The sequence below is a fragment of the Plasmodium cynomolgi genome, chromosome 12 (assembly GCF_000321355.1).
Source record: "Plasmodium cynomolgi strain B DNA, chromosome 12, whole genome shotgun sequence".
NCBI lineage: Eukaryota > Apicomplexa > Aconoidasida > Haemosporida > Plasmodiidae > Plasmodium > Plasmodium cynomolgi.
Window position 1 is genome coordinate 151260 of NC_020405.1, and position 14748 is coordinate 166007.

The 14748-nt window shown below is 44.5% G+C and overlaps 5 protein-coding genes across 5 annotated transcripts; 3 read left to right on the plus strand and 2 right to left on the minus strand.

The window, feature by feature from the left end:
* Positions 1–610: 610 nt before the first annotated feature.
* On the plus strand, positions 611–5153 carry PCYB_121320 (hypothetical protein; the record flags this gene model as incomplete). The annotated part of the gene is made up of 2 exons (XM_004223463.1): positions 611–711; positions 1769–5153. The coding sequence occupies 2 exons, from the start codon at positions 611–613 to the stop codon at positions 5151–5153; spliced, it is 3486 nt and encodes a 1161-aa protein (XP_004223511.1).
* Positions 5154–5815: 662 nt separating this feature from the next.
* PCYB_121330 (hypothetical protein) lies at positions 5816–7696 on the minus strand (the record flags this gene model as incomplete). The annotated part of the gene is made up of 1 exon (XM_004223464.1): positions 5816–7696. Exon 1 carries the CDS (start codon positions 7637–7639, stop codon positions 5816–5818), a length of 1824 nt encoding a protein of 607 aa, XP_004223512.1. The 5' UTR covers positions 7640–7696.
* A 715-nt stretch (positions 7697–8411) lies between these two features.
* PCYB_121340 (hypothetical protein) lies at positions 8412–9374 on the minus strand (the record flags this gene model as incomplete). Its single annotated transcript, XM_004223465.1, has 2 exons — positions 8412–9203; positions 9240–9374. 2 exons carry the CDS (start codon positions 9372–9374, stop codon positions 8412–8414), a joined length of 927 nt encoding a protein of 308 aa, XP_004223513.1.
* Positions 9375–10441: 1067 nt separating this feature from the next.
* Positions 10442–11303, plus strand: PCYB_121350 (small nuclear ribonucleoprotein E; the record flags this gene model as incomplete). The annotated part of the gene is made up of 4 exons (XM_004223466.1): positions 10442–10489; positions 10631–10720; positions 10958–11082; positions 11282–11303. 4 exons carry the CDS (start codon positions 10442–10444, stop codon positions 11301–11303), a joined length of 285 nt encoding a protein of 94 aa, XP_004223514.1.
* A 1094-nt stretch (positions 11304–12397) lies between these two features.
* On the plus strand, positions 12398–14631 carry PCYB_121360 (lysine-tRNA ligase; the record flags this gene model as incomplete). The annotated part of the gene is made up of 2 exons (XM_004223467.1): positions 12398–12806; positions 13083–14631. Exons 1-2 carry the CDS (start codon positions 12598–12600, stop codon positions 14629–14631), a joined length of 1758 nt encoding a protein of 585 aa, XP_004223515.1. The 5' UTR covers positions 12398–12597.
* Positions 14632–14748: the final 117 nt, after the last annotated feature.

The window sequence follows — 14748 nt, forward strand, 5'->3', positions numbered from 1 at the left end:
CAATAAAATAAAATAAAGTAAAATAAAAAACAGTAAAATAAAATAATTGCGCATCACAATTTTTTTAACCGCATGCCGTATGCAGACATTGCGTGTGTCCAACTTTTTCGCAAATTAGCGAAAGTGGCGAAAGTGGCAAAAGTAGCAAAAGTAGCACACTGGATGCATCTCTTACGCTGTTAAAATTGGCGTTAGTTTCATCCCAAATGGCTGTGCCGTTCCGCATTGTTCTTTTTTTTTTTCCAAAGAGGGGGGTTTAAAAGCACATACGTCTGCTGTGTTGTCTGCTGCATTTTCTGCTGCATTTTCTGCTGCATTTTCTGCTGCATGGCTGTCCCGCGGCGCGCACGCCCCTGCGCATACGCACATGCACTTTTTCAAAACTGCGTGCCACGCTTTGCGCCACCAAATGGGGCGCGGTGAGTTCGCGCCGAATGCGAATCTTTTATCCTCAGGGGGAAGAGGCAATATGGGGGATTCAATATGGGGGGTTCAAAATGGGGGATTCAAAATGGGGGATTCAATATGGGGGGTTCAAAATGGGGGATTCAAAATGGGGGATGCAAAATGGGGGATGCAAAATGGCGGGATGCAAAATGGGGGATTCAAAATGGGGGATTCAAAATGGGGGAATAGGAAAAAGGCGAAAGTGCAGAGGTGCAAAAATGTCGAACAGCAATTGCGAAATCACCCGGCACCGCTGACCATTCTGTATGCATCTCCCGCCGCATGCCGTGCTACCCCATGCATGGACCCAAGCACATAGCAGCATACACTTGCGAGTAAATCTCCCCTTTTGCATCCCCCCACGCGTGCGTTTCAATTTACTGTTAAAGTTGTAAGCGGAGGTTAACGGTTAGGTGGACAATGCCTATCACCACCCAGCCAGCTATCGTCAAGGCATTGCATTGCATTTTTTTTTTTTTTTTTCCAAAGTCGCATGCGGCAGTACATATAATTGTACACCTTATAAACACTGTTCATATTAATGAACGAACGCTTTTATGCATTTGCACATGCATGCACACGCGCTCATTGCCACCCCTTTTTTTTTCTTTTTGCGCGTCAGTTATTTTTCTGCCCCATTTGCTTTCAGTTAGCCCCCATTCCCTGCAACCAGCGGACGCACCAATGCGCGCTTAGAAGCTGAAAGTGGGACGCTGACCAAAAGGGGCGCGACTGTATGCATATGCATGTGCAGATTTGGACTCACACATTTAGAGGTACCCTTTTGGACGCACACATCTAGAGGTACCCATTTGAACCCATACATCTAGAGGTACCCGCTTGCATCTGTGCATCTGTTCACCTGTGCATGTGCGCGTGAACGTGCGCGTGCCTCCCCCCTCTGTGCGCCCCTCCCCGCGCCCGTGCCCCGCGCGCAGGCGGTAGAGAACAGGGAGGGACGTGGAGAAGGACGGGACGTCAGCTGGAAGAGCAAAAAGGAAAACGCCACAGATGGGCGCAACAGCAGGAGCGAGAAAAGGCCCACGGCGTAGAAACTACCACCCGGTAACTTCCAACCCGTCCTCCTATCGACTGCCGAGCAGCGGTCGAATAGCTGCCGAGGAACTGCCTAGAAGCGGTCGAATAACTGCCTCGCAACTGCCTCGTAACTGCCTCGTAACTGCCTCGTAACTGCCTCGCAACTGCCTCGCAACTGCCACGCCGCCCACCTAGCAACTGCCGAGATGGCGCGGAAAAGGGGAGCGGCGGCGTGGCCGCGCAAGTTGCTGGTGGCGACCCTATGCACGATCTACCTGTGCAGCGCGCTGCTGGCACTAACGATAAACAAAGAGGGCCGATTTATGACAAAAGGAATATATGATGATGATGTGAGAATATCCACAGCAGTTTTCAACATAGGAGACGAAAGGATGTACCTAAGTGAAGAGCATTTCGAAAATTTGAAAATGTTGCAAAATATGTTAGTACTCTGTTTTAAGTCGACCGAAAAAAAAGGATTCCTCAAAGATATAGGAATAGACAACGTGAAGACTCTTTTTTATGAAAATTTTAAAAACGAAGTCTATGCAAATATCAAGCTATTTTTTAAATTCATAAAAGAAAATTTTTCTTATATCACCAAAAGGATGAAAGAAGAAAAAAAAAAAAATAATTTAAAAGAAGAAGATTATCTATCTGATCAAAAATTACTAGACCTGTTAGAAGATGTAATAAGTTACGACATAGAAAAAAATGCATCTTATTTTGAAAAATTAGTTCAATTTATGACTCTTCGAAAATGCTTTACAATTAGTTTTTCCATGAATTTGGATAATACAGATAATCCCATCGTACTGATCACAGAAGTTGACTCAAGAAATAACCACGTTCACTTCAGAGTTAATAACAACCTACCATCAGGAGAAGAAGAAGAAGAACAACAACAACAAGAAAGAAATTATACAAAAAAGAGTTCAGGATCACAAAAGGATAAGGTACCCTTCCTACAAAGTATAATAAACCCAATAAAATCAAACAGCTTCGTTATGAAAATGACGAGAAGGATGAACCACCCGATGGGTTACTTCAGAAATTTATGTACAAAACATAACTTCCAAGTAGCATCAGAAAATTGGGTCGAATATTTTTATAACCATAATGAGACCTTATGTCATGTAGAAACGTGTGGTTCTGGAGATTGTCTTTTTTTATCATTGCAATATTTATTAGATAAAAATGGAGTTCGAACTAATAACGTCATACCTAATGTAGGAGTCCCTGAGAGTTCCTTTGTCCCATGGTATGTACGTAATGTAAAACAAACAGATGATCCTAAATTTAATGTTAATGATCTCAGATACATAAGCACTTTTTATTTTATAAAATTTTTTCCTGGATATACTGAAGACTATGAACTAGATGAGCAGTATATTAACGAAAGGTTTAACCTTCTCATAAATTTAGAGTTCACTAATTATTATTTGAAGAAGGATTACTTACATAAAGTAATGAGAGGTAATAAAGTTGATGACAAGAATAACAAATCCGTTCTCCTTCTCATTTCGGACTATATTAATAAGTACCTTTTCTTTGGTGGACGACCTCCTATCACCAACATGGAGGAGGCCGCTGCGCTGTGTACCTCCAACGTTTGCAAGAAGGGAAACGCAGACGGTGCAGGCCCCAGCGGAGGTGGCGCCGGGGGTGGCGACGGAAGTGGCACCGGAACTGGCAGCGGAGGTGGCAGCGGGTTGGGCAGCGGAAGTGGCAGCGGGGATGGCAGCGGGGATGGCGACGGAAGTGGCAGCGGGGATGGCAGCGGAGGTGGCAGCGGGTTGGGCAGCGGAAGTGGCAGCGGGGATGGCGGCGGGCTGAGCAACGAGAAACGGGGCGGAGGACCCATCGGAGACGGAGACTACACCGATGACGACGTCTCGGGAGGAAAATCCAAAGGTAACAAAAGCGGAAGCGGTGTGGGCGGGGCGAGAAAGAAGGCACACAGATCATCCATCAGACGCACCGGCAGCAGCGGCAACATGGACAGTGACAACGAGAGCACTGGTATCATGAGAAGTGACCTTAGCAGACGAAAGATCAAAAGTACCAACGATTTTCAAAGCGTCATGCAGGAAAACCCATTTCCCCTAAGTAGCTATCGCAGCGAGCAATCCTTAAATACGATCGGCCATTATGGGAACGAATTCACGAGAAGTACCGATGACATCGTTGGCATAAGCAGGTCCTCGTCGCCGAACGAGATGCTCGAAGAGGAAGACGACATGGTGCACTTCGAGAAGGTGGGAGATAAAGGGAAGGGAAAAAAATTCACAAAGGATACACACTTCCGAGTGACCTACGGACACTCCCCATCGAGCACGACCACGATGAAGCACGACCCCATCACCCTCTCGCTAAAAACCGACAGTAGCAACGGTAGTCAGTTCGAAAAGGACAGGAGGTCCAACGTGATGAAGAACCAGTCCCTTCGTATTGCATCGAGAGAGAGTGAAAACTCCTCCCTGATGGATGAAGACATGAGTACACTGAAATACACAGACAAGAAAAAAAACATGGAGATGCTAAATGCAGAATCTACATCATCTCTAAAGGGAGAGTACGAACATGTAATCGTACCACACGGAGCAGACAGTGAAAACAGCAAAGCCATCGATGTTGTGAGACCCAAAAGGTATCTAACCAACCAAGGGGTTCTATACGGCTCATCTAAGAGTAACCCTAAAAAGTCTGACATGCGATTGGCACTAATTGAAAACGAAAAAAAATATCGCATGCAACATAAAGCTATAACAGAATCGACAGAATCCACAGATGCTACAGAAGGCAACGAAAATGAAAACGAAAATGATGAAGAATATGATTCAAGCAAGATAGAAGACTTAGATTCTAACACTCAGGTCACCGATTATGATGAAATACTTGAAGAACTCCATGAAGGTGGTTACAGATTCTACGAACTTATTTTCTTCAAACTAGTATCCCTATCAGCTAACAAAATGACATATGATGAATTAAAGAAAGTTAAAAGAAAAAATATTCATACGTTAATCGGTACAAATCTGAAATCTAGAGTAATCGGCTCTCATGTTTTCATGAAGAAAATAACACAAGGGACCATTCTTCCATTTTTTAACTATGTCAACATAAAAAATAAATTAAATAATGTAAATAGAAAGCAAAATTATGCAAATCCTGATCTGTATGTTGTTATCATGAAGACTACCTTCAATAAAAAAATTAGGAGACGAAAGGATGGATTAGTGACGAAAAGTCTTCTGTTTAAACATAATGGTGATTGCATATCGTATTGGTCTATCAAGAATAATGATTACCATTTCACTTGCGACAATAAAGTTATTGAGACGAAAACGATTGAGGAGAAGGCTTCTGCTTTTTTTTACGAGAGGACAAGGACAGGACATATCCATTGGGGGGATGAGACAGACTATGAGGGCTTCCAAAAAATGTTCAGTATTGGATTAATTACCTTTATTAATAACAACACGAAGTTTTTTTTCCCTAGAAATACTTTCAAAGATTATCCTGTGTACTTTTTGATTTACTTCTACTCCGGCGTTCACTTCGAGCCTGGCATCCACATTTCGATGCACAACGACCGGGAGGTCTGCCGCTCCTCCTACGAGAGGACCAGGATTCCGCACTCCTTCCAGCAGGTGCCCAAGGAATAGCCACCTCGGTGTGGCAAGGTGCCTCGGTGCCGCGCTCTCCATGGGTTGAATTTCTATTTAACGTTCCTTCAATGGGTTACAGTTAGACCCCCTTGTTGACTTCCTCCCCTTTGCGAAGTTCCCCTAACATGGCGCAGCGCTATGACAGCCAACCAGCAGAGCGTCATCCGCCGTTGTTGCAGCTACCGCGCGGGGGAGAATCAAAAAAAAAAAAGTTATCATAAGTCGCTTCCAATCGTTTAATTCGTTTTAAATCGTTCCTTTTTTTTTTTTTTTAAACCCCTCGTTTGTTTGGTATATTTGTGTAGTCTTTGTTTTCGTATCTTCATGCTTTCCGGTCTCGCGTCGGCGTGAGTCCTGTCTACCTGTGCCTGCCTGCCTGCGCGCTGGTGGCCCCCCCTTTGGGCCTTTCCCGCGTAGACATCCCCTGGGACCCACGTCCCCTTTTTTTTTTGTGTGCCTTTGTCACTACCCCCCCAAAAAACTTGTCTCTTTCAATTTGTTAAAAGATTTTTTTTTTTGCAAAACGGGGAGAAATCAAATATGAACGGAAGCGTGTCAGGGAGCAAGCACGAATGTGTCGATGTGATGACGTGCCGATGTACCAATGCACTAACGTACTGACGTGCTGACGTGCTGACGTGCCAATGATCGCGGCGCCCCTAACCTGCACCGCCGCGCCGCTTCCCCGCGGTGAAGAAGAAATAACCCGACTGCGGCTCCAAGTACAGCGAGCATATTTTAACCCCCTCCTGCGTAACCAAACCCGCAATGACCACCTGCGCACACACGCCGTATCCCCCCACGTCGCAGACCAATCGATGGAATGTCCTCTCCACTTTCCGCACCGTGTTCAACAAAACGTTTGTGTCTGTATCTACACAGGAGAGTAAAAAATGCAGCGCCTTCGCATCGTCGTACCCATTCAAGTGTGTCTCTCTCTCATCATGTGACACGTATAACTCAACACGCTTATTTAATTCCTTTTTAATTTCCTCATTCGGGGATCTTTCACCAAAATGTAGGAGGTTCATATGTCTCCCGTACAGGAGTAAATTTCCCCTAATTTTCTGTTTTAAATAATGGCAGTAAAGTGGACAGGGGGCTCCTTCCCGTCCGCACACGCTCAGGTGACCTTCTCGAATAGGCTTCAATCCCAAGCCGTAGAGAACGGCAAATTCTAGGAAGTGCTCCAGCAAGCAGTTTTCCACCAAGGAGTTGTCCCCCACGCGGCTGTCCCCCACGCGGCTATCCCCCACGCGGCTGCCCCCCTTGCTGTCATCCCGCGTGCCACTCCGATGCTCCACCCTTCGAATAAAAACAAAGTTCCAAAAAAAATACACAAAATGGGACAGAGTAAATGGTTTTCCAAATTTATATTTTCGTTTCTTCCTCTCGATAAGTCTCTCGATTTCTTCCTCGTCCTTCACTTTTCTTTTTAGCAAAATTTTGTCTAGACAATTGGTCGTCCCACCACCATCAGGGGGCTCATTTTTCAGGTCCATCAGGAGAGGTAACCCCTTTCGATTTTTTATAAAGCTCTTTAAAACGACCAGGAATATAAAAATATGGTTGTATGGTGACCCTTCCATTTGGTTTCCAAGCAGGGCCTCTTTAATCCTCTGCGTGACGCTCCTTGGTCTGAGCATCGCGCACGTTCTTTCGTCCGGGGGGGGGAAGCGGGGGGCATCCTTTAACTTTAGTTTTTCAGCCACGAAGGTTAAAAAGGGGCCATCACAATGGTTTCGATTTTCACACGCACAGTAGCTGTGGTCACCTCTATGGCCGCTACCGTTGCAGAGTTCTCCGCATCCGCTTCCTGTACTTCCTCCTTCTCTACTTCCTCCTCCTCCTCCCCCGCTGCCGCCCCCCGCTGCGCGAAAGTCCTGGTAGCACTTCGCCAAGAACACAATTTTGTCCCTCCACCCGCGGCCGCGAATGGAGCCGTAATCTACCCTACGTACGTATTCCTTCAGCTCCTCATAGAGAGACAGGGATAAGTGAGTATATATCCCCCATTCGGATTTTACTCTCCTTTTTTTGCTACAAGTATGAACATATAGGTGACCTCCCACACTTAGGTTTATATAACCTAAGTACCCTTCAGCATGACACGTTATAATTACTTTTCGTTTCCTTGTACAAATTTTTTCAACAAGTAAATTACTCCTTACACACAGGTTACAGATAATCACGTCATATGTATCCTCATATGAGTCAATCTCGTTCATGTAATTTAGTGGGTCCTTAACTATGCATGTAATATTGGCTAGCTGATTCATTCTCATCAAATTTTTTTTCACCACTTTGCATTTGTACTCGTTTAGTATTTCATACTCTTCGGAGAAAATGTAACATTTTGTATCCTCCCTCGTTACACATGTGTTGTCTACAATGGTAATATTCCTTATGCCGCTCAACATCAACCCTTTTGCAACTTCCATGATGATGAGGCTACTCCCGAGTAGGCACACTGAGCTGTTCATCAGGATCCCCTGGTGCGTCGTTCCCCACAGGGAAATTTGTCTCGTGAATTCTTCGCCCTGCTCCATTTGGGGCGGGGGCAGCAGAGCGGTGCTACGTTTGGCAGCAGTCCACTGCCGACCCTTGCAAGGCCGCTTCCCCCACTCTGCTTCCTCCCCACTGCGCAAAAAAAATCAGCTGCACTGTACTGTACTGTACTGTTTTTTTTTTTTTTTTTTTTTTTTCCTTTTCCACCTATTAGGGGGAAGCTCACTGGCCTTCTATTTATTTTTCCCCTTCACGTCACCCATGCGGAGAGGTAACGGCGAGCAGTGTGGCCAGGCCCCCTACATAAGTACGCATACAATACATGTGCATGTTCAAGCGGAAAGTGTCACATGGACGCGATAAAAAAAGAAGAAAAATGGAAAAACGTTCCCCTTTGCAAATCATTCGTACGTTCCTTTAAAAGAGGGCAACCTGGTGATACCTGTTTTTCATTCTTTTTTTTTTTCCCCCCACCAGGTGCCCCTTCCTTTCTACATTTTTATCACTTTGAAAAAAAAAAAAAAAGTTACCCGAAGAAAGTTCGCACATCGGGAGCGGAGCAAACAAAAAATTGTCAAGTGGTACCAAAAAAAAGGAAAAAAAAAAAAAAAAAAAGGCCTATATTCTTGTGAAGTAAAGAATAAAGCGTCACAAAATAGGAAAATATAAACATGGGTGGGATTAATGGTTTATGGTGAGCGGATCGATTCCACTTTTACCTGCTTGCCACGCACTAAACCCCGTTAATTAAAACAACTTCAACGAAGTCTTCTCCTTCATCATCTTTTTTTTCCTCCGATTTACATCCTGCATGTCAATGTAGTTCCCACTCTGAGTCTTCACTCCCATCATTCTCTCTCTCTCGATTCTCTGCTGAATGTACCTCTTCATGGACTTTTTTCGAAATATAAGCTCCGGATAATGAACCTTGGGACTTTTATCGAATTTACCTCCTAGCATTTTTACTTGATAATTTTCGACAATTTTTTTTTGAAATTTATCTAAATGGGGTAGAGTCAATTTTCTAATTTCGTGGACCACATTCATGAATTCTTTTTTGGCTTCCATTTTTTCTTTAAAATTATTTTTTCTTCTTAATCTGGTGGTTTCATCAGGGGTGTGTTTCTTCGTTCTTCGTTTTGATACCCCATCTGATGGATTATCCCATCCATTGAGCTTATCATTCAGTGCATTTGCTTCTGTCCCTTTCGAATGGGGGGGTTTTCTCCATGTGGGTGTCGCCTCTTCTTCGTCCTCTCTACGATTTGTCCCCTTTGCAGTTTTCTGCCTACCCTCCTCTTTTTTCCTCTTTTTATCATTCCTTGGGTAAAAGTCCTTCTTTTCATTTTGGAGAGTCAGCTCCTGATCCTCATTTGGGTGATTTTTTCCCTTTTTCCGTTTTCTCCTGTTCCCTACGATTTTCTTCCCCGTGGGTGCGGTGTCTTCCTCATCGCTATAGTTTTCACCGGAGGATCTATCATTTCGACTTTCACAAATCGGATAGCCATCCCTACCAACATACGCGTCCTCATGATTCATCTGATGAGGCAGCATTCGAGGGTGGAACTGCCTCACCTTTTTTCCTCCCCATTCACCATTCGCCTCAACTGCCGATTCCTCCGAAGGGGTCACCACCCCGTCACCATCTCCTTTTCGGATGTCCTCCTTTTCATAGCCCGAATTGGAGGAGAACCCCCATAGTTCGTCCATGTACCTTTGCAGGTCCTTTTCGTTTTTTCCCCCTTGGGCTTTTTTTTTTCCCGGTATGCTCTCCCCCCCCTTCGTCATTTCCGCTTCTCACTTAAAGTAGAGTAATGCTTTACAGCAGCTTCAAACTGTTAATTTTTTTTTTTGGCAGCATGGTACGGCCATAAATATGCCGTCACTGAGGCGCCCTTCGTTTGTGCGTTTCTTCACTTCCACGCTTATTCGCTTCTACGCTTATTCGATTCCTCGCTTCCTCGCTTTCTTTGCCGCCACGTTTTGGAGGGTCCAATCCCCTTGCATGCTGGTAAAATTGGCAGGTTTGCAATTGTTGGCAATTTTTAAAAAGATCCTTTCTTTCTTCCTTCTTCTTTTTGTTTTGTTTTGCTTTGCTTTTCTTTTTTTTTTTTTTTTTTTCTGGGGAGGCGTCCGGATAATAGGCCGCCCCAAATGACAGTGTCGAGAAGGCCGCGCGAAAGAAGAAACGCCAACTCAGTTGTGCGGCAAACCGGGTAATCACGCCATCACGCCATCACGCCATCACGCCATCGCGCCAACACGCACTTATGTAACTGCCGCTACCTCCACCTGGGAACTTCGAATTTTCCCGACTACTTAATCCCAACCAGGTGACCGCGCAAAAGGCAGATAAACAAATTCCCTGGCGCAAAATTGCAGAGCGGCAAAGGATTCTCCCACTTTGTTCATTTACCACTCGGAAGGGCCCACGACAAACGCAGAAAATACGCAGCAAGCACGCAGAAAATACGCAGCAAGTACGCAGAAAATATGCAAAAACACACGCAAGCACAACTTTTTATGTACGAACAACTCCACGCTGCCTCCTTCCTTGCCGTCCCAGATTTTTTCCTACTGGGAAACACGCTGTGTCACCGCGCAACTGCGTGACGTACGCCCACAGCTGTGTAGGTACAGGAATAAGCCCTTCCCCCCACGGGTGAGCATCACTCGATAGGAAAAGGTTGCCCCTACCTCCTTACGCATTGATCATTTTTTTTCCCATTTCGGAAGAACCCCCACCCCCTTAACGATACAAATCCCTGTGGAACAAAATGGCGGCGACGAATAAGAAGTTGCAAAAAATTATGACCCAGCCTATAGTAAAAAAAAAAAAAAAAGGAAAAGCCAAGCGGGCGCACAAGGCGGTCCCGCAAAGAGCAATGCTGTTACGTGTCATACGTACCACTCCATTTGTTTCCCCCCTTGCGCTCCTCATGTTGTCTCCCTACCCCCTCTCGCAGAACCAAATTTTCAGATTTTTCACGAACAAAACGGTCGTACAAATTTGGCTCTACGATAAACCAGACACTCGCATTGAGGGAAAAATTTTGGTAATTAAGTCGTTTGCGCCGTGACACCAGGCGTGGATGGGCGTACATACGTGTGAATGCTCACATGTACGTACGTGAAAGCTCACATGTACGTACTTGAATGCTCATATGTACGTTCGTGAATGCTCATATGTACCTACTTGAATGCTCATATGTACGTACCCTGTATGTTGCTATCTGCACACGTTGGGCACCCCCAGACACACGCCTTACCGTACGCGCCCCACCACCTTACAGGGCTTCGATGAATACATGAACATGGTGCTAGACGAGTCAGCAGAAGTTTCAGTTAAGAAGAACACGAGAAAAGACCTGGGCAAGATTCTTCTCAAGGGAGACACAATCACGCTAATAATGGAAGCGTAAGAAATAGAGCGAAAAAATGGGAACAGTGTCTATTGCATATGTTTGAAGTGTCTCTTTGGAACGCCTGTTGCCGCGACACTTCTCCCCCCCCTTACACACGCCCCTTTTTTTTGCCACTATCATTAACATACTCCCTATTTGACCCCTCTTGAATTTAATTTTTTTTTTTTTTTTTTTGTATTTCTTTTTTTATAGGAAAAAGGCGGAACAAGAGTAGGTGCTTCGAATTTTTCACTCTCCAGCAATCCCACATTCGAGACCCACCTTGTGATCGCACCTTTTGAGCAATTCTTTAACTAGTTCTTTACGACTCAGCCCCTGAAGGGGGGCTTTATATGGATACAAACGTGTACGGTGCGAATAAAGCATCCGCCCCTCCCGTTTGTTGCATTTGATTTAAAAAAACCCCTATTTTTAAGTCTCCTTTATTTTTATTTATTTTTTTTTTTTGCCCTTTTTAAATGATTAAAATGTGACCAATGTATAATCACATGACCACATAACAGTGTGTCATTAAAACGCTTCATATTGTAAAGCTCCACCACAACAACTACTCTCTCTCACGAAATTAGTATTTCCCCATTTGCTTAACACTGCTGCGGGGAATTAAAAAGCATCAGCTTCACGACCAACTGGAGAACAAACGTCAGTTGGTGTTTTACTTGTCAGTGGAGGTTCGTTTGGTAAGTACGACCATCTATCCGTACATACGTACGTGCTCGCTCTATCCGCGGGTGTCGCCTTGGGGCGAATATGATGCTGCCCATTTTTGACCCCATCAAAAGGTGATGGTAAAAAGGGACGGGGGAATTTACCACACATCCGCAACCCGTGTTTCGCAAGAAGACATTTCACTACAGCAATGTGTTAGCGAAATAAATTGAGGTTATTTTTTTTTTTATTTCTCATGGACAAAAATGTAAATGCTGCACATGCATACATAGAAATTTCATCTATGCATGTGCATACCGCTTGGTTCCCTCCATCTGTGCATCCTGTGCTGCCCACGATAGATGCTACAATAACGCAGGGCAGGGGAAGTGGAAGACCCCATCTTCTCCGTCCCGCTTTAAGCAGCTATAGGCGAAACTGCACATTTAGCTGTTTCTCCAAAAAGTAAAAAATCACCTTGCAGGGTCAGGTAAAAAAAAAAAAAAAAAAAAATTTTAACAATCACCAATGGGTTGTTACCAATTTGGTGGCCAATCAGCTAGCCGTGAAAAAACTTCAACTGTGGGTCGGAGAGAGGGGCCTGGGAAAAGCGGAGCTACATCGAGGCCATTAATTAACGCATGCAAAAGCCACTAAGCCGACTAACAAAGCTGAACAAAAAAAAGGAAAAGGAAAAATTGCACCAAGTTATCGGCAAAGTACAACTCGCGGCATAAATTAAAATCTCTTTCGTTCACAAGCGCGAAAGTAAAAGCCATAGCGACAAAAGCGCCCCCTGGGTAAAACCCCGCTTGAGCACAATCACAAACTCGACGAAGCATATCTTCACATCTTCACACATGTTCAGTGATTTACTCCCCATCCTGAGATACCACAAAAATTTCGGCAGCCACTTTTACAAACAGCATTCCTGCTCAGCAGCAATTCTGAACAAGAATAAAAATATCATCTGCCCGGTTAACTGCAAACAGTCCTTCACCAAAATGAGTGAGAAAAAGGAGCATGTGATGGAGGGCGAAAAGAAAGTCGCCAGCAACCAGCAGACCAAGTAAGCTAACCACTTCGAGGGATATGCGATGGGGAGGGGTACCCCCCCTACCCCTTTGTGCCTACACTATATGTTCTTTCGCCCTATGTGTGAGTGATAGGTGGCATATGCGCGTGCATACAGTAGAGCGCCCAAAAGAGCATCCCCAAGCGAACACCCCCCCTCCGCGTTGCCGCGTTGCCATGTTGCTGCGCTTCCACTTCGCCAATTTGCCACTTCTCTAATTTTCCACTTCTCTAATTTGCCACTTCGCTAATTTACCGCTCCCCCCCCCAGGGACAAGAAAAAGGAAGAGGAGGCGGAGGTCGACCCACGGCTGTACTACGAGAACAGGTCCAAATTCATCCAGGAGCAAAAGGCCAAGGGCATCAACCCCTACCCACACAAATTTGAGAGGACAATAACCTTGCCAGAATATGTGGAAAAGTACCAACACCTGGCAAGCGGAGAGCACCTGGAAAATACCGTTCTAAATGTGACAGGAAGAATAATGAGAGTGTCCGCCTCAGGACAGAAGCTGCGTTTTTTCGACTTGGTTGGCGATGGAGCTAAAATACAAGTGCTAGCCAACTTCGCATTCCATGACCATACCAAGTCAAATTTTGCAGAAGCGTATGACAAAATAAGACGAGGAGATATCGTAGGAATTGTGGGGTTCCCAGGAAAAAGCAAAAAGGGAGAGTTAAGTATATTCCCCAAGGAAACGATCATCCTATCTGCCTGTCTTCACATGCTGCCAATGAAGTATGGATTAAAGGATACAGAAATTAGATGCCGACAAAGATACCTAGATTTAATGATAAATGAATCCACCAGAAGTACCTTCATTACCAGAACCAAAATTATTAACTATTTGAGAAATTTTCTAAACGATAGAGGATTCATAGAAGTAGAAACTCCAACCATGAATTTAGTAGCAGGCGGTGCAAATGCCAAACCATTTATTACCCACCATAATGACTTAGATTTAGATCTCTACCTCCGCATAGCCACAGAGTTACCTCTAAAAATGCTAATCGTAGGAGGTATAGACAAGGTATATGAAATAGGAAAGGTGTTCAGAAATGAAGGAATAGACCAAACACATAACCCTGAATTTACCTCCTGTGAATTCTATTGGGCTTATGCAGATTTTTATGACCTCATCAAATGGTCTGAAGATTTTTTCTCCTCTCTAGTTATGCACCTATTTGGGACATACAAAATTTTGTATAATAAAGATGGGCCAGAAAAAGATCCCATAGAAATAGATTTCACTCCTCCATATCCCAAAGTTTCAATCGTAGAAGAGTTGGAAAAATTAACTAACACCAAGTTAGAACAACCATTTGATTCTCCAGAAACGATTAACAAAATGATCTCCTTGATTAAGGAAAACAAAATCGAAATGCCAAACCCACCGACTGCTGCAAAACTATTAGATCAGCTAGCTTCCCATTTTATAGAAAATCAATATCCTAATAGACCTTTCTTCATTATTGAGCACCCACAAATTATGAGTCCCTTAGCCAAATATCATAGATCCAAACCTGGGTTAACTGAACGCTTGGAAATGTTTATCTGTGGGAAGGAAGTCCTAAATGCCTACACAGAATTGAATGACCCTTTTAAACAGAAGGAATGCTTTGCAGCACAACAAAAGGATAGGGAAAAGGGAGATGCAGAGGCCTTTCAGTTGGATGCTCCATTTTGTACATCCCTGGAATATGGACTTCCCCCCACGGGTGGCCTTGGACTGGGTATCGACCGAATCACTATGTTCCTGACCAACAAGAATTGCATTAAAGATGTGATCCTCTTCCCGACCATGCGCCCTGCGAGTTAATTTGGCCTCCGCGCATCGTCGTTTGTGCTCACCATGTTGGCTTCCCCCCGTTGTGCACACCATTTTGCAATCCCCACTTCCCCTCTTCGCTCTTTTTTTTTTTTTTTTTTTCTCATC